The 20,022-nt window shown below is 42.4% G+C and overlaps 1 protein-coding gene across 2 annotated transcripts; it reads left to right on the top strand.

Annotated features, from left to right (window-relative positions):
• The first annotated feature begins 1,640 nt into the window (after positions 1–1,640).
• Positions 1,641–19,051, top strand: pdcd4a (programmed cell death 4a). Of its 2 annotated transcripts, none has more exons than XM_026171185.2 (11): positions 1,641–2,117; positions 7,076–7,378; positions 8,002–8,099; positions 10,429–10,542; positions 10,853–11,074; positions 11,410–11,507; positions 11,598–11,712; positions 15,073–15,180; positions 16,736–16,846; positions 16,930–17,069; positions 17,863–19,051. In XM_026171185.2, exons 1-11 carry the CDS (start codon positions 2,081–2,083, stop codon positions 17,912–17,914), a joined length of 1,398 nt encoding a protein of 465 aa, XP_026026970.1. In that variant the 5' UTR covers positions 1,641–2,080; the 3' UTR covers positions 17,915–19,051. The 2 variants fall into 2 exon arrangements, with proteins under 2 accessions (XP_026026970.1, XP_026026971.1); XM_026171186.2 differs by lacking the exon at positions 1,641–2,117 and adding an exon at positions 5,871–6,038.
• Positions 19,052–20,022: the final 971 nt, after the last annotated feature.

Here is a 20,022-nt window from a genome sequence, read left to right as displayed (position 1 = left end):
TAATACCACATTAAAATACACTTAAATCACATTTCTTCCTCATTCTAATGCTCAGTTTGAATTCCACCAGGTCAACTTGACCATATTATTTCAACCTTTTTTCTTTAAGGAAGAAAGAGAGCCTATTCGACCTGTCATAGGATCAAAGGCAGGATATACCCTGAACGGGTCGTCAGTCTGTCACAGGGCTAAAACATCTCTATGTTTGTGCTCACATTCACACCTCTGGACAGTTTAGAATCTCTAGTTAACCTAATCTTAACCTAATCTTTCTTCCTCCCGCAGTCCAAGTACCTGGAGAGAATCCAATTAGAAAGGCCCCTATTAATAAGCAAGCAGCTGTACCCAATGAAGTGGCCAATGCGTGTATTTTCTCACTTATACAAGTTTTGAGCTTACGTGTTACCTTTGAAAAGGGACACGTCTCCAGTGCTGAGCTTCACTTCACTGCCCTGACTCAAAACAACAATAATACTCTTATTTCACAAACTCACACACACTCAGAGTAACCGAATCGCTCAAATCTGTTGTCACAATCTATAGTCATACATTCCCAAGTTAATATGCATTTAATAAAATGCCTACAGCATCAAGTGAAGAAAACATGGATAAACCGGTTCATCGATGGCATGATGGTATCAGTGTGTACCACCCACATTCAACGACACGTGGAGGTGGACCCACTATCACCGTGGGGGGAAAGAAAATGAAGAAAATGTGCACCGTGATCCAACATTTGGCTAAGCCAGTGAGTAAACAGGCAGGCCATTACAGTGAAAGAATAGTGTGACAGTGACAAATACTACGGGCCCATGTGATCAAACATACTTTAACGCCACCTAGCGGTGAGATTTCAGATGACATAAAAAGGTGTTTAAATGTGGATTATCACGTTTTATCTATTTATAGCAAGTTGATCAATGTACAGTAAGGAGTCACAGAGCAACTTGCATGTAATCAGATACAGACCAGGGCTGCATAAAGCCTCAAAATCAACAAATATAAATAAAAGTATTAATTGTAACACTAGTAAAATTCAAAAGTATAATAATTAAAACAAAACCGATCATTCATGCATAAAAAAAACCCTGACGTAACCTCTCTAACCATTCTGATGAAACTCTGCTGGGCGGTAATCCTGTTGAATAGAAGTGGGCGGAACAATACAAATATGTTAGTATCGATACCAACACTGGAATTTCAGAGCTACCAGCGTAGTAGGATTGTTACTTTGTTTCTATCCTCTGAGTTCAGCATGTGGTCCACTGATCTGTGTTAAACAAATTATTTTTTGGAAATCAAAAATACACAAAAAAAGAAAGGCAGAAAGGTGAGTTCTTGCTGTCTTAACAAATTATTGTGGAAAGTAAAAGTCGTAGTGATTTAGTTGTCATTAAAATGTGTGAATTTTCAGAGTGACACTGCTCTCACGCTGCCTTTACGGGTTAAAAATATCGCTATCAGTATCGGTATCAGCAGTTCTGGCCCTGTATTTACTTGGTATCGGATCGATATCAAAAAACAGCACTGTTTGGGTATTTTCCGTTGGAGACGTGCAGACGTTTGCTGCTCTGTGATTGGTCGCTAGGGATTAGCACCCACCCCCTGCGCTGACCACTCCCCGTCCGCGTTTTCGACACGTGACTCCTCTCGCGTCGCTCCTGCAAAGTTAAAAACAGACTTTGTTTATCTTCCAGGCTGTTTGATGAAATGCTCTTCAACTAGTTCACCCGCTTCCTTCCCCCCACAGCGTGATTGTTTTTTTTTTAACTTTACACCCCAGCTGTGCACGCGGACAAGAGGACTGAACTCCTCCATCTCGCGCCTTCACTCATTTTTACTCATCTTTTTTTTACTCCTCTCTAAGCTAAGCACGAAAAAGACACTCCAGCGTCTCTCTTGCCCGTAAAACTCGCAGTAAACGAGGCTGCTGTGCAGAGGTTTGACCTGCAGGACTGTTATTTATTTATTTTTATTATTTTATTTTAGTGGGGGCCCTCTTGCAGCTAACGGCAGCTCGACGGGAGGAGGAGTGCACCGCCAGGGGTTTTTAATCGAGCATTTGAAGAGAGAGAGCGCCATGGCGACCGACATGGACACCGCTCCTCAGGCCGACGGTGAGTGGGTCCAACCTCGATGCGAAGCCTTGGAGAAGCAACCACACAGATAGGGCCTCCTCGCTCGATCCATTGTCCCTCCTCGCATGGGACTGTCTGCAACGCCAGCCATGCTCCCACTACCATGTGCTCCGTTTAAAAAACCAGACACGCACACACAGGGAGGCGGTGGTGGGTGCAAAAGATTACAAATAAATCTGTGCACTGTAGCGCAGATTTGCGTTTTCGACTCGCACCAAACCCCATTTGTATTTTTACTGTTTTTTTTTCTTTTGTAAGCTTGCTGTTGGTCTGCTTTTACATTTAACCCTTTCGCGCTTTTGATTGGACGAGATCGTGCTTACTTCCGCTTTTGCGAGTCGTCGTTGAGACTTTTTCTTATAGTCCATCTTCGATGCCAAGGAAGCGCGCACACACAAAAACGAACAAAGAAGGGAGTTTGTGTTTAAGCTGACAGACACGATTCCTCCGTCTGTGCGTGCGCGTGGCACCATGTCACCCTGCGTGTTTTAAAAGCTGTGCAGGTGGCATTAAACCTCAATATCCTGCACCAAGTCATATGTTGAGATCCGGGTTTGCGGAAGATATCACCGTGTTTGATCATAGATAGAAACGAAACCGAGGTTGCTTGTTTGTTTTTTGCGTTCTTGGGTTATATGAGCGATGGTTTTGATGATCATTGCGCTCTATTTGTTGTTTTTGTTGTTGTTGTTGTTGTTGTTATTGTTTTATGGTAACATGACCCACATGGTTTCGACGGTGATGTGGAAATGTACAGCCCACTCCAGAATACGAGCCAACAGCGAAACCTTACATAAGCTCTGCGTTGCAGTGCATTTAAGTGTTACATAAGAAATGCATTATTAGCGCCAAGGTTGTATGGATCACACTTACCATAATCTTCCATTGGTTTGTTTGCCTGAAAACGCCCTGCAGCTGCCTGTCCCAAGGTTGTCTGTGCAGACTGTATGTGTGTGTGTGTGTGTGTGTGTGTATATGTATATACATATATGTATGTATATGTGACACCCCACATGGTGCATTATTGGTATGTCATAGTAGTGAGAGCATGTGTGCACGGATGGGTATTTCTGCATTAACTTCCTTGAAGGTCAAACCTCATTGATGAGGTTGCGACAGACACCGTCAAAGAGTCTATTGTCTGGCTTGGAAAACAAGAAGAACGGCTCCTCGTTAGGTCGTGGATCAGTCTGAGCTCACACAGCAGTGGGTGTAAAGTCGTATTAATCCGCCCAGATGATCAGACCTTTAGGCCGTTTCTGTCAGTTCTGCAACAAGGTGCTGCTGTTAGGTGTTAATTAAGGTGTAATAAGATGAGTTATTAGTGGCTGAAGTGATGGCTTTGCACTGCCAGAACATCCCATCTACTGGGTTTAAATGGGAACTTCTGCAACAGAACAAGCCTCTCCTCACTTTCAAAACTGTGTCAAGTGCAAAAGTATTTGACCCTGGAAATAGTTTTGGAGCTTCTTGCAGCTTTTATTCTTATTACACCAACACAATCGACTAATGGCAGCGCAGCGTTTGCATTTATCCTCCTCTTTATGGTCATTTGGCACGGATTTAAAAGGGCTTCTATAAAAAAACTTGGTCTAAAAATTAGACACTGCCCCTGTGAGCAGGATGTTTCCCCACAGTGTGGGAGCAGGTCTGTGATCTCTTCAGAGAGAGAGCATGTGTATATATGTGCATTAAGGGCATCGTGGCCATAAACATCACGTTGGACCTCTTTGTGGCTGCTCTTCTTTTGTTACCTCTTCACATTTGTGAAAAACATGTTTGCACACACCATCAGGCCCTTTAGTTCGTAAGCTGAGCAAACCGCCCGTGCTTGACAACACACGAGTGATTGGCTGATGATAACAAAACGAGCCATCAGCCTCTCGACTGTTTATCAGAGTAGCTCTAATCTTTTGTGAGCACTTTATCATTGTCGTTGTTGTTCTGCAACCAGCAAACGTTTCCAACATAAAAAAAAACAAGGACCGAGCACTTTCTTTTTTTTTTTTTTCTGTCTTTTTTTTGTTGTTGCACGTGTGGCCTGCTTGTGAGCCCGCTGCAGTTGTATATTTAAGCACAAATCACCATCCAAGTTTAGGCTAAGTGCCTGGCGCATGTTTTTAAGGAAAAATTCTGTCGGAGTTTCTTTTCATTAAACTGAAATGACAGTTAAACCTCAAAGACATCCACACCCTACCCCCTCTTTTATCATGGTGCAGATGCTTATTTGGCCCCAAAGGACATCCCACTCACATTTGCTTGAGTTAATGTAGAAAGATGTCTATATATTTACAGCTACTCTTGATTTTAACCCTCTGAAACTGAGATTAGTAGTTTGTGCCGTACATATTTACCTTTTGTGAAGCCCTTGTATGTGCAGACTACACCTGAGTGTGAGTATTTGTTAGAGGGTAGGGTGTGTCAGCTGAAGCTTTCTTTGAGAGTGAACATGTTAAATATATCCGTCATCTACACATCAATGGCTTTGACTACGTCATAAGACGTGCAGACTTTGTGCTTTGACTAAAAAGAACTTGCTGTACTTGCATACATCTAACTTTATACTTGGGCAGCACATGTACTATATTTACAGCTTTGATAAACTAGGTGCGTCCCTTTGGAGTAATGTGAAAACTCTGCTCCACTGACCTTCTTCTCATTTATGCACGCCTCGGTCGTGCAGATACTTAAAGCTGAACTGGGCCGATCATGTTCTCTGCCAGCGACTAGCTCCCATATGTCATGCAGGGCAGAGGTCCTGCGCTGGCCTGCGTCTGCCTATATCTGTATGTGTGTTAAGTGGGTGGGAGGGGGAGGTTTCCATTGGGTGCTCTAGTAGGTGTGCAGTGTTAGTGTTAAAGGCTAGAGTGCGATTTGTTGTTGCAGTTTTACAGGACTGCGACGGTGACACTCAGGCCTGTTTTAAGAAGACAGCCATGTGGTCTTTGTAGAGTCTAAAAGTTAGCAGGCTTGGTTGGATTTGCTTACATTTTCTTATGCAACTCTTGTCTTTGCAAACTGCTTTTTTTTTTTTTTTTCCTCTGTGCCTTCTCATTTTTCTGCTCCTTTCCAGTTGGTCAGTTGTGTGTTTGGCACTTTGCCATTGGGTAGTTCCTAATTTACTGCCCGGACAGGCCCTTGTGGCCTGTGCTGAGGAGGGAGGAGGAGGAACCAAAGGAGGAGGAGGTGACACGTGGTCGGTTGTTTACAGGTTTTGGAAGGCCAGGGTGTGGTGCTACTTTTACTTCAACAGGTTAAATCAGGATGGTTCCTCCTTCCTTTTCTTTGTTATTAACTTTACTGTGAACTCTGCAGATGTGTTGTTTTGTTGTAATGTCATTTAAAAAGAAAAAAGAAAAGCAGGAAACCACAAGTTACAGTTGGTTCTCCTTTTTTTTGGATACTTATCTGTTGCTGGGACGCCCTGTGTGTGTTTTCAGCTTGTCCTTATAACCTGTATGGCTATAACTCCACAAACTTCCTTTTGGAGCCATGCATTAGGGTGCTGAGTATGAATTTCACCCTCAGGCATTCCTCCTGCTGCTTTCCCTCACTCCTACAGTGCTGTCATGTGATCATTCATGGACCCAGCCATGCCATATGTAGTCAAGTCCACTCTAGCTGCGCCCCACAGACCGCGAGAACATAGAGGAGTTAAAAAAAACAAAAAAAAAAAACTGGCGTCAGCATTTCTACAGCATGTGCTCTCCTTTGCTCGCTCCCTCCTCCCTCCATGCCTGCATCACAGCTCCAGTCACACTTGTTGGTTTGTTGTTTGTTTCACCACGCTTGCAAGAAGCTAACTTTCGGTTAATTTATGTTCCCTTTTTTTTCTCCATACACCCATAGAAGCGTATTAAAATACCGACTCAATCCACCTTATGTCTTCTGATATTGCTGGTGAGTGTCAAAAAGCTATGCATGCGAGTGAGTTTGCACTGCAGACTTCCTGAATAATGTTTTGCCTGTTATGTGACCTTTGGTTTGCTGTGCAAAACACTGCCCTGACACACACAGGTGGACAGAAAGCCAGTGTATTAGCTGAAGGGTGCACTTGATTGTTTGCAAATGCAAGAAAAATTAAGACTGGAAGTTGGCCCGTAAACCTTCGGTATGAACTATTTTGCTATAGTCGTGCAGCTGTTCTTATGCAGAAAAAGTCACAAAGCGAGACTTCTTGCACAACACCGATAGGTTAAATGTTGCCATGTCGTCTTGCCAGAGTGAGTCTTGGCTTTGTAAACATCCACGGGAAATACAGTCACCATTAACTGTTCAGGCTTGCAGCTAAACTTGGCTTTAGTAACAGAGCTGTACCTTTTTAAACTCACTTTTTAAATTGTATTTATTTTTTTGTGTTTTACTCAGACAGGAGCAGTTTTTATGAAAGTTGCTTACCTCAGAAATCAGTCCGCTGCTGTAGGTGATTTGAGTCGTCTGTGTTATTGTTCAGAAAACTAGTGCTGGATTATTTTTAGACTCGTGTGTTGTTACTAAATAGTAGTTTAATGTTTACCTTTTACTGTGGCTTCCGTTCTTGTCAGTGTGTCCTTTGTTTTTCTTTTTTTGCAGTCGTCACAAAGGGCAAAACTGGGAACACTTGAGAGTGTTGATGTTTTTTAAAGTCGCTCAAATAATATTTAAAGTTTTCCACTGTGAAAAACTATTTTTAAAGGCGAAGTTGGTAGATGATCCATCTACCAATCAGAAAACTCCCTTTGAACAGGAAGAAACCTCCAGCAGAACCAGCCTCAGGGAAGGGCAGCCATCTGCAGCGACCGGTTGGGGTTAGGGGATGGAGACAGGACAAAGACGTGCTATAAAAAACTTTATATTTATTGTCTGTATACTTGTGGCCATTCTGTGTACTTTTATAAGGTTGTTTGTCACAGTGTAGACCAGTTCATTAACGAACAAATCCACTCCTCTCACTGCAGGGAGGTTTGCTCCTGGTGGCACCGTGGCGGAGGCTAACCATCCGTACAGCGACGACGACGACTCTCTAAATGAGGCTGAGGTGAACGGCAACTGGACGCCCCAGGAAAAGGCGCTCCACGAGGCTCGTCTGAAAGCTAAAGCCAAGCGTCGCCTGCGCAAATCCTCGTCTCGCAACTCCACCAGCGAGTCTTTCTCGGAGTCGGGAGAAGTGGCGGGTGGTGACCCGCACAGCCCGAAAGGCAAAGTCAACACCAATGACCGGAAATCCAGGACGGGCAAAGGCAGAGGCCTGCCAAAAAAAGGTATAATTTGCAGTCCGCTGCAATTTTCAGCCCTTTTTTCCATTAGTTTCTACTTGGATCGGCTCAACGCGACTCAAGGGGCTGTTATAGCAACACAACAGAACGTCCAGTGACATCATTTGTTTGCAACACGAACGCTACAACAAAGGCGGACATTGAGGCGATTGCATACCTGCTCCTCACTCTGTGGCATTTTGTCAGACTCGAGGACCACAGTGTTGTTTCTGTGCAGCCAATTCCCCTCGATGCTCTGTTTCAAAAATGACATCACTTTTTCAGATCGCCTCGAATTGTTTGGAATCCCACCCGAGTACGTACTTAAAAACTACTCGGTACCAGGTGAAACCCTAAAAACCACGTTGAGTCGTGCCGAGTAGATACTGATGGAAAAGGGTTATTAGCGATGTACCTTCTTTCTGAATCTGTCCAAAACTGCATTGCTGCATCTGGTGCTTTCACCGCTCTAATTGATTTGGCACCTTTTGAATAGTGTGTAGCCGTCACCTACTCAATGCAATGCAAGCATATGGCATTATAGTAGCAGTGCAGTTACGTTTGAAGCAATGCATCCTGAGCATCATGACTTATACTGCTGACTGTTAATGCTGACTCTTCGTGTTCAGGTGGGGCAGGTGGTAAAGGAGTTTGGGGAGCTGCTGGGATGGTTTACGAAGATGAGGAGCCCGACATACACGACCCCAACTATGATGAATCTTATCAGGTGAGGCCGCTGGGGGGTTTGTCTTTTAACACTTCAGATTATCTGCAAGCAGGTTTGTTTTATATCTGTAAGTCCTTTGCTTTCAAATGCTGGCATCCAGCAGTCAGGGGGCTTTTGTTTGTGTTTTTTTTCCTTCCAGCAGTCAGTGCATTGGATGGTACCCTTTATCTCTTTATGTCCACGTTCTGATTCTGAACTGCTGATGAGATGCATTGTAATCCATCTCCCATGCTACGCAGAAACACCGGAAATGTTGACAGTAGGATTTCCTGGGAAATACAAGACTGTTTTCATATCAAAAATCGTAACAAGCTTTGTTTGAAACCCGTTAAAAAAATTGGTCTGCTAGCATGTTTCTTAAATCCAGATGGCTCCGTCCCATTGCAGTCAACACTATTTGCAATCTTTAACCCCGTTATCATCCATGTGACGCCAAAGGCCGAGTTTGTTTGTCTCTTGCTGCACTTGCGACTGAATGCAGGCTGGGAACGGCGCTCCTGTCTGTAAAATGCTGATAACTGTTTGGAAATGGCTCAGAAAAGCCGGTGTGATTTCAGCCTTGACTGGAGCACGAAGGTGGCGTAAAGATGTTGACTGTTAAAAGGGAACTGGGACAGAGTGGTACAGAAAAATAGACGAGACATGTGCAGACTGTGGACTTTGAATCAGACTGCACAGATCACCTGATAAAGGAGCTGCCTAGAAATGGGAACTGTAACACGCTGGAATGCCTCTTTCCTCTTCTTTGACTAATTATTTTTAGGAGGTGGTTTTTCCTTAAAATAACTCAAATAATTAAGAGGACTTGTAGAAATGTATATGTTAGCCTGCACTGAGATTATCATTTGTGCTCCAGGTTGTTCAAAACCTCAGCTGAACGTTAGTTTACTCATATCCTTGGAATTCGTAAATACAAGTGTTGGGACAGAAGTTTAGGTTAAAGCTCACCGGTAGCCCGTTTTCAGTCAGTGTTATGTTTACACATCTTCTGTGGAGTTTTTGGTATGCCCAAAAAGGAAAAGTTTTCAATAGATGAACTGAAAGGTCAAAATGGTTGTGAGACTTTCAAAGGTAACAACTTCTGGTTTCTTTGGGGAGAAACACAAACTCAGTATGAGTCTTGCACAGCTCTCTGGGGATCTGGTGGATGTTCAGAGCTTTAATAACGGAAAGAAAAGCACCTCAAGAATGAATATGGATGCTCTCGTGAAAATTCCAGTGAAAAATATCTTATATATCACGCAGTTATACGAAATTAGCTCATACAGTACAGTGCAAAAGCCTCGAGTCACCCCTCGTTTCTTTGTATTTTAAAAGAATTTTCTTTAAGCTACTTAACACTGAACTACGACTCATTCAAGCATAAAAAGGCCGCCTAATTCGAGGATGAACCAGTGTTGTCTACACATAACAGACAAAAAACAATTCCAGCATTTTGTTGCTACAAGTCCACACAGTGTGTTCCCATTTCTTGAGTTCAATCTATAAGAACACTAAAGTTAACAGGTTGACTGTCATAAAAAATTATTTTTGGACCAATAAGGTCATTTCCTAAGAGCTATTAGGCTTAAAACTTAAAATATCTACAGCAGATGAAAGTATCTGAAAGCCTGACACCTATGACATCAGAAATGGTCTCATTGGAAGGGTAACTCTCAAGACGCCATTCTGAAGAAGACTGAGGAATATGACATTACACAAGAAATGGGCTGAAAATCAGTTTTAAAATCAGTTTTAACAGGTCTTATGGAGTGATGAATCCAAACTTAAAACTTTTAGTTCAAATCAATGCCACTATGTACAGAGGAGGTCAGGAGAGAGGCACAACAGTGAGTGTATAAAGCCATCAGTAAAACATGGCACATTCAGTAACATCTGGAAAGCATCCAGGAGAACGGGGTTAAAAAAAAAAAAAGGCAGCCGGCATCCAAAGAAGAGCTTTGAATGTCCTTCCAGGATCTTGGGAACTGTTCCTGAAGACTACTTAAAGAAATTACAGTGAAGCCTGTCTCAGAAGAATAAAGGTGTCCGTTTGAGTCTTAAGCTCATTAGAATTATACAAACTCTGTTATTGACTGTTTTACCCTGTACAGAATGTTTGCATGTTTCAAACCACTGCACCTATTTTCCTAGCAAAGTATAAAGAAATGAGGGGTGGCTCAAGACTTTTGCACAGTACTGTAAGTTGAACTGTGTATTTTAGAATTGTTGAAAATACTTCATATAATCCTGAAACAAAGCTGATGAGAAATTCAACAATGAACGTGCATCCGCTCTGCTGTGCGTGCTTGTTTCTGACTGACGCCGCGTGTGTGTATTTTTTACACAGGGGGACACGGTCTACGAGACGGTCGTGCCCGAGATAGACGAGAAGGAACTTGAGAAAATGGTGAACCCGATTGTACAGGAGTACTTTGAGCACGGGGACACAAAAGAGGTTCAGGTAAGTAATTATAATAAAGCTTTTGAAGTCTGTGCATGCTGACCAAGAGTGAGCAGGTTTAAAGAACAAAGCTGGATGACTGAAGTAATGTGGAGCTTTTAACAACAGGTGTATTGGGCTGTGCTCACCCTATGCACGGGTGCCAAGCACACGAAGGCACTCGCACTGTGCTTTGATTGTCTGGGCCTGATTAGGCTTCGGGTTGTGTCTCTCGCTTCTGAAAAGCATAATGTGTTTGTGTTTTGGGGTCATTTTTAAAAATGCTTAAACTGTAAAAACTAAATGCAGTTCTCCCTCCAAACCCTATCAGATGCTGTTGAAGGAGCTCAATTTGGGCCAGCACAAGTACGAGTTCTCCTCTCTGGCTGTGTCCCTGTCCCTCGAAGGCAAGGCGAGCCACAGAGAACTGACCTCCCGCCTGCTGTCTGATCTGTCGGGGAAGATGCTGTCGCAAAGTGAGATGGGGCGAGCTTTCGACAAGATGCTTAAAGAGCTCCCGGACCTCATCCTGGACACACCGGATGCCCCGCAGGTAGAGCTGATGCATGATGGGAAGAAACACTCACAGATATGCTACCAAATATAACTGTGTGCTTCAGAGGGTGGAGAGGGTTCAACCATGGTTAAGTGTAAACCCCTTTTTATGCCAAAGGTGCACACAAATCCTCTTCAAATATTACACATGCTCTTTGTATCTTTCTTCTATTACGAGGCAGCAAAATGTTGCATACTAGATCGCCACCTTCAGCAGTGCAGAGGCCTAATACATTTAAGAGTTAAAACTAAATAATAAAACAAATGTTAGTCGGGTATGTTTGTTATGTGGCTTCACTTGGTTCGCTTAATCTTTCCTCCTGTTCCTTGCAGATGTTAGGCCAGTTTATAGCCAGAGCCATCGCAGACCACGTCCTCCCCATGTCATTCCTGGACTGCTATAAGGGCAAAGTGGACTGTGAGCATGCCAGGTGAAAGCTGCAGTTCAACGCGTTGTAAGAAAGGCTGTATTGTGCCCCTGCCACCCTTCCCCTCCACCTAACTGTGATCCTTTTCTTTAGAGTGGCTTTAGACCGCGCTGCTGTGCTGCTGTCCATGAAGAGGGAGATGGTTCGCCTGGACAACGTGTGGGGTGTCGGTGGAGGTCTGAGACCTGTCAAACATCTCATCAAAGAGGTAAGCCTCACCCCGTTCAGAAACTGATAAGTCACTCGCTTGTGATATCATAGTGAATCCCTCACATCGGAGTTCCAAGTGTGTATTACATTATGTAATGTAAACAGGGCGAAAACGGTGCATGCTGGGTAGAGCGCCACAGTCTAGCTGCTGTGTCAGCAAAGATTTTTTTCCCCCCTGAGAAGTGAGAATTTAAAAAAGAAAAAAAAAGGCATGGGAGGGGCAGACATAAACAAACACACTCTCACAGTAGAGTCTCTTTCTGCCAAATCAATACAATAAACAGTGTGTGAGAATATAAACAGGATTTAATTTAAATCACCTTATAAGCGTCAACATATGCATAGATTTAAAAAACCCAGAGTGTCCTGCAATAACATGATAAATAAATGATTAAAATTAAGACGGTCTCAATCGATTCCTCTCCTTGTGTCTTGATCCCTCCCTCTAAAGGTGTGAGGAGGCGAGGGAAAGACACAAGGAGACAGGATTTGACACAACAAGCCTTCTCTCTCCTCTGCTCGTGTGATGCACATTATGAACTGAGACACGCTTTAACGTGGCGTACTGAAATTGGTTTCTAGGTCGCAGGCCGGAGGATGGAGGACAGAGGATTAGTGCAGAGTGTACCGTGCAACTTCATGTACACTTAAGTCCATATGTTTCCCTCCTTTTAAATTATGGGGTTTAAAAAAAGGACCTTGTTAATTGCTTAAAAATGGGGTATTGTTGTCACCCTGCCAGGTGGGCAGGGGCAATGGACACGTACGTTCGTAAATGCAACAACGTGAGAGCGATGCGATGTAGGAGTTTTAAAATGATACCGTAGGTTCATCTACTTAAAATCTTGGGACAAGTTTGGATCTTAGTGACCTTGACCTAAGGATCAGGGGTCAGAGGTAAAGTTTTATGAAAATCTACTGAATTTGATACATAGGATTTTGAAATTGATACCATAGCTGTGTCTGTGATCACCAGTATTTTTATGCACAATGACCTGCTTTTTTCCAGAAGCTCCAAATTAATTTAGCTGACTGATGAGCAATTTCATGGCCAGGTGAGGCCTATTCTCTTATTTAATGGCAGCTGATCCATCTGGAGATCATCACATCAGAAGTTAACTGAAAATGTTACATTTCTGTTTTATAGCTTGGCACTTTAATTTTAAATATGAGGCTCGAGGAGATCTCACTGCGGTAGAGGCAGTGTATCATTAGGCTGAAAAACTAAAATAAAACCAGTTGGAGAGAACAAAAACTTTAGGAGTGACCAGATCAACAATCTGCTGCATTCTCAACAACACCAAAAGAAGGCAACTAAAGTGGAGGTTAATTGTTTCCATGGTTTCCGTGAGTTTCACTCAAGAACAAGAAGGGCAAATTAACACTTTGGGGGGGAATGATTTGGACTGATGATGATAAAGTGCGCTTAGAGAAGAGAAACGACTCATAATCCAAAACATACATGATGATCATCGTGGAGGCAGCATTACGGCACAGGTGCGTATGCAGCCGGCCCACTAGGGTTTATTGATGATGTGGCTGCTGATAGAAGTAGCAGGATGGACTGAAGTGGACGGGGCTATGCTCTCTGTTCAGATTCAGCTAAATTCTGCAAAACCGATTGGACGACGCTTCACAGCGCAAGTAGATAATGAGCCAAAGCCCTGCAAAAGCAACTCTAGATTTTATGGAGGCAAAGAAATGATATACTCAGGCGCCAAGTCAGTCACCTGATCTCAACCCAGTAGAGCGTGATTTTTAGTTGGTAAAGACAAAACTGAAGGCAGAAAAACCCACAAACACGCAGCGACTGAAGGCAGAGCATCTCAAGGGAGGAGACGCAGCATTTGGCTTCCAGACTTTAGGCAGTCAAATGCAGTGCAAAGGATTTTTCATCCAAATATGAAAACAGTCTTTATGTTTAAAATTGTTAGTTTGTCCAATTATGTTTAAGCCTCTGAAAATGGAGGGCTGTGTATAAAAATGGCTGTAATTGTTAGACAGTTAACACAAAACTCTTGTTAAACCCCTTGAATTAAAGTTGAAAGTCTGCACTTCAATCACAATTTACTTTTTTAAACTTATTTTTTATTGAAAATGGCTTAATAAGTAATCATAATAAGTAATCATCTGCGTGTGCTTGTGCTGATGGGCTCTGCTACTCGGTCTTTTGTTTCTCTGGTTTGTTTTTGTTTACAATCACTCTTCAGTAATCTGGGATTTTGTTGCCGTGTGAATGTGGGTGTGGACAATGTGGGAGTTCCACTTGAGGAAAACAAACCCAAACTGGAAGTTGTGCAACATTTAAAAGAGTGCGAGTGAGAGCGGTGTGTCAGCCTCGGTAGTTTTCAGACCCGTCGCTGAATTGGATCCAAAGTTGACTCAGAAGTGTTGGTCATGCTCAGTGTTTTGAGCATCTTGGATCAATCACGCGCTCTAATCGAATGACTAATCGTTCCATAAATAGGTTGAAGTAAAACCATGCTTCCTGATGTACGTGCAGATCTGCAGTGAGAGTGACATAACCAAACCTGCTATAAAAACAGAGCGGAGACTGAAAATTCAAGCAGAAGTGCAAACAAAGAAATGTTTTTCTTTCTGTCGGGAACGTTAAACATTTCATGATAGATTTTATTTCCCAGATGAAGGTTGGGTTATTCCTGGAGTAATGGCTAGATGAAAATATTTCATAGGCTTTAAATGTTGTCTGGTTAGTTGCAGATTCTGTAATTTGGCAGTAAAAAAAGAAGAAAAAAAGAAAAGGAGCAATTTGATAGCAAGCCTTCCTTGTGCAGCTCGTTCTCTCCTCTCTTCTGATCTCCTCCCACCATCATGTGCCTTGATGTGCTTCACATGTATGATTTCTGGCTCTACGTTGGATTTGAACGTTTCTTTTTGTTGTTCTTTACACTCCCTTAAATTGCTCACCTGAGCTGGTCTAAAACAATCTGTGATTGGCCAGAGTCTCCCATCATGAGTGGGTGTTTTTTAAATGAAGGTACAGGGCTCTAGTTAGCCTTTTTCCTGCTTGTGGATTTTCTGTGCATTGATGCCAGGAGACATGTTTTCATACTGGAGCTCCTAACAGAAAAAGATTTACTTACATTTCTGTATACTCTCACCGTGTTTATTGTACATAAACATGGTGAGAGTAAGCACTGGGATAATTCAGTGTAGAACACTGTATGCATGGCTCTTTACTCTTTTATACCTACTCTGAATTAAACGTGGGTTAGTTAGTCTTGATGAGTGTTTGACCTGCAGCTCAACTGATGCGGCAGCAATGCATCAGTTCAGTCTTCTGCTGTGTTTGATAACGTTGCCACACACTGCTAACGTGGCTGTTTGTTTGTTTCAGATGAATCTTCTGCTCAAAGAGTATCTGATATCAGGAGACGTGTCGGAGGCGGAGCACTGTCTCCGGGACCTGGAAGTGCCTCATTTCCACCATGAGCTGGTCTACGAGGTATCCACAGCTTTTTATTTGTTCAAGTCAAGTGAGGTCAAACAAAGTAGAAGGTTTATTTTTTTTCTACTTGTTCTTCACACATAACAGAATAGGAATTAAAATCTGTAAACTGAGCCTTTTTTTTTTTTTTTAAAGTGTTTTCTGTCTCTGGTGTCGAGTCAAGTAAACTGAAGAGCAACACTGGGAAGAAAAAAAGAAACTGATCGGTGACAGTCATTTCTGCTTTCTGCCAAGGACACTGTGTGTTTGGCAGTGATTGTCTCTTATTTGCAGTACATGTATTCGCTAAGCTCACTTCAAATCAGTCAAACCAAAATGTGTCCTTGTGTAAGTATAAACAGATTACTGGTTACCAAATTTCAAACGTGCACACAGTTGACAAGCTCAATTTTGGATGGCAAGTTTTTCTGTTCCATATTAGACCGAGTGCAAACAGATGCACGCTTAGTGCACGTATGGCAGCGGTGATAATTCTGCTTCCTTGTGTGACCTTGTGGGTTCCTGCTAAGATTTGCACAATGTTATGCAGCTAATTGCAGTAGAGCCAGTTTTACTTTTCGGGCATGCAGACTTCAAAAACGGATTTTTTCACACAGTCCAAGGTCTGCAAAGGGCACAACTGAGGAGAGCACAGTCGTGGCAGTTTCACCCCCCCTTGTCCTGTCTCATGTTAGTCTAACAGTTGCCTCGGCTGTAGGCTGTAGGCTGAAACACTTTACAATGCTGTAAAATGTTCAGCTCAGAGAATGTTGATGATTACTGGCCTCGATTCTCTTACTTCGATTCATTGATCGGATGATGATACTTGGTGCGTGTTTCTCAGTATTGTGCGTCTATTTCACTTCAGTTTTATTTATATGCTGTCAAATCACAACAGCAGTTTCCTAAAAGTGCTTTATATTGTTAAAAAAAGACTCTTCAACAATACAGAGAAACCCCAACAAGCAGATGAACCTGTATAAGCACGCATGTGGTGAAAGTGGGAGGAAAAAAACTCCCTTTTAAAAGGAAGCAACTTCTGGCAAGACCAGTTGGGGGTGAAGCAGGGAGACGGGTCCAAAGACACACTGTGGAAGAGAACCAGAGATTAATAATAATAAATTATGATTAAAGACAGAGTAGTGTATAAACACAGAGAGAATGAAAAGGAGAGTGGAAAAAGAAACGCCAAGTGCATCATGGGAAGCCTTCAGCAGCTTAGATCTGTTGAAGCATAACTAAGGGAGGATTCGGGGTCACCTGCTACAGCCCTAGCTGTATTCTTTATACTCTTTATCAAAAAGAAAAGATTTAAGCTTAATCTTAAAAGTAAACAGGGTGTCTGTTTCCCATTTCCAAACTGGGAGCCTGTTCCTGAAAGCTGAAGGCTCTTTCTCCCGTTCTACTATTAAATATCCTGGGAGCCACAAGCAAGGTAGCAGTCTGAGAGTGAAGTGCTGTATTGAAGTGATACGGTACTGTGAGGTCTTCAAGATAAGATGGGATCTGATTATTCGAGACCTTGTATGTGAGGAGAAAGATTTTAAATTCAGTTTCTGAATTCATTTTCCAGGCTGTAGTGATGGTGCTGGAGTCTAAAGGTGACACTGCCACTAGTATGATGATGAAGCTCCTGCAGTCCTTCTGGAAAACGGGCCTCATCACTGTTGATCAGATGAACAGGGTTAGTCTCCTTTTATTTTCTACCATTTTATGCACTGTATCACTTTCGTATTACTACTTATACATTTTTTTTTTCTCCTGCAGGGTTTCCAGCGCGTCTATGATGAGCTGCCTGAAATCAGCCTAGATGTGCCACATGCCCACTCTATCATGGAGACTTTTGTGGACCTGTGCTATCAGGAGTCTGTCATCACCAAACAGCTGAGGGATGCCTGTCCCTCCAGGTGAATCGGGGTTTATTGTCTAATGATTTCAGGTCCGTTCCACTGAGAGTTTCAGAAAGAATCTGGAAAATAATACATCTTGTCCCTGTTGACAATAAAGGCGTGAAGTGAAGGTGTAATTCCACATTTATCCATGCCAAAACAAAACAATCAAACATAAGTCCCTTTAAATGAGCTGGTACTTATATAGTGCTTTTCTACTCTTATTTAAGCACTCAAATTGCTCTCTCACTTCAAGCCTCATTTACACCAGCGTCCTTTTCTACTTCTAAGTGCTTTTAACTCGTAGAGTGACGTCACTCACAGTTCCAACAGCAGACTCGTGTGCTCATGCAACGTCTTCCACGTGTTAAGGATGGACTAGAACATACCTTTAAACCCGTCAAACAGCACTGGCTGTCAGTTGGAGGACAAACTACAGCTTCCAAAGAACACGTATCGCACATTTTCATGCTCTGATGTTACAGGTTGTCCACACTGGATGGGATGACCTCCTTTTCATTTTCTAAACACGGCTATTATTGCTTAAATACACATCTGTCAGTATTTTCTGGCTTCCTGATCTTGCTCCAGCTCAAGATGCAAATCTTTAAAAACGAGCCACACATACACTGTTACATTTTCAGTAAAGGCCCGGTGATTTCTTGATTGCACTGCGCTTTTTGGACAGCAGACGATTTGCTGTTGTTTTGTTCTCAGTGAGAAAATGTGAAACGTGCCATGTCTTTATCTGTGAGTCTGTGAGCTGCCTACCAACACTAAAACATTTCTCTGTCTTGACTTTCTCCACTAGAGGGCGGAAGCGTTTTGTCAGCGAAGGAGATGGAGGGATGATCAAGACCTAATCTACAGGAGGAAGAGGGGGCATCAGCGGCAGCAGGAAGAGGAGGGGGTGTCTACTGGTTCTTACACCCTGTTTCTGCTCCAGCATGTTTCCCTGAAACCGGACATGCCTGCGGTCTAATGTTTCCTTGTTCCTCTCCTGGTAATGTTTATAATGTCATCAGTTAAAACCAGCGTTTGTTGACGTTTGGTGGAAGTAAACCGAAAAGAGCGGCCTGGGTTCAGATCCCATCATCTTGTTCGTCACTGCTTTCTTTTTTTTTTTTCTTTTGACCTTTTTGTGATGAATATTCTCTGAGGGTTCATGTGACACTTTTGCCTCAGTCTTTGTACCTGTTTGTCAAGAATAACACAAGTCAGAGCTGCAGAGCTACAGGGGGACAGGCTGGGTTACGTGGGAGATTAATTGCTTTTGTCTCTTGCTTAATTTCACCTGTTACCGTGTCTTTATTTTTTATTTTGTTTTCATTCACATAATGTGCTATAAATGGAAACGCGCACTCAGAGGGACAGAGCATACCGTATCCAGCGAGCACTTAGTAATTTAGCTGAGCAGAAAGGATCTAAAACTCTTCAGCTTCTGTCCTTATTTCGAGGATGCCATGTTTCGTACCTCTTGTTTAAGTTGTTCATTAATGTTTTATGAACAGTGATGACTTTTTTTTTTTCCTCCTCCTTGAATTTTGGGCTTTGAAGCCAAATGTTTACTTTCGTAAAGCACCAGTGAAAGCAAAAGGTGTTTTGGGCACTATTTGGGTGTTTATCTGAAACTTGCATCAGGGCAAATACACTTCAGAAGCCATTTCTGAAAATGAAGATAAATTGGGGTTAATGTGATTTCAAAATAAATAAATGAGCAATATTTTGAGCACTCTGCTTGCAGTTAACTCGTGTATTTACAGCCACGTGGTCAGCAGTTGATTCTGGACAGGGTAGCCTTCGGTGTGCAGAGACGCTCTAGACGGCGGCGTCTGGTAATTGTCTTTAATGGATTAAGTTTAATGCATGTGTAAAGACAACCCCAGCTTTTCTTGGAAAACGGTCATTGAGACTTTTTCTGCCCCTGTCTTACAGTTTTACATGTTGACCAAAGTTATAATAAATATATTTCATTCATTAAAAAAAAGTAACAAATTGAAGTTTCTGTATTTTGTCATTCATGCGAGCAGCGCAGGTGGATAAGTAAGGTTGGAAAACCAGAAATATACAGTCACGTGAAAAGGAAATGACAATCTTTTACTTAAATTACTTAAAGCTCAGATGAACAATACACAACATAATGCATCTTCTAATTATTTTACAAAAACTAGTACATCCTTAATTGTGTTTATTTTTGTGGAATAAACTGATAATCAGCAATTGTGATCTGGTACATTCAGGTGAGTTTACAGGATTAAAAACATCAAAGATCACCGAAAAGCACCTGTTGCTGCCATCAGTCTGGGAAGATTTATAATGCCATTTCCAAACAATTTGAATTCATAATTCTTAAGTCTGGGGAAAAATAATTCACCAGTGGAAAACATTTAAGACAGTTACTGAGAGTAGACATTCCAGGAAATTCGCCACCAGGTCACACAAGTCTCTTTCTTAAAAAGAACATGGCAGCACCGGATAGATTTGCAAACTTTATCTGAAGAAACCACAGGACTTCTGGAACAATGTCCTTTGCACAGAGGAGATCAAAGTGGAGATGTCCTGCCATGAAGCACAGCACCACATTTGGTGAAAACCTAACACGGCAACTTGGTAGAAAAATCTCATGCCAACTGTCAAGCACGTTGGTGGGAGAGTCATGATTTGTGCTTGTTTTGCAGCCACGGGGCCGTGGTACCTTTCAGTCACTGTTTCAGTGTGTGAATGGGTGGATGACTGGTTGTGTAAAGCGCTTTGGGGTCCTTAGGGACTAGTAAAGCGCTATACAAATACAGGGCATTTACCATTTCAGTCACTGAGTTGATCATGAACTCCTCTGTATACCAAAATATTCTGTCCCAAAACTACAGCTTGGTTCAAATTAACTTCATGGAACAGGACAATAATGTCAAACACGGCAGCAAATCTACAACCAGCCAAGAATCCAGTCAGAGTCCAGACCTCAACCTGACTG

The sequence above is a fragment of the Astatotilapia calliptera genome, chromosome 6 (assembly GCF_964374335.1).
Source record: "Astatotilapia calliptera chromosome 6, fAstCal68.1, whole genome shotgun sequence".
Classification (NCBI taxonomy): domain Eukaryota; kingdom Metazoa; phylum Chordata; class Actinopteri; order Cichliformes; family Cichlidae; genus Astatotilapia; species Astatotilapia calliptera.
The sequence above is the reverse complement of the archived record's forward strand: the minus strand, read 5'-3'. Positions and strand labels throughout refer to the sequence as shown.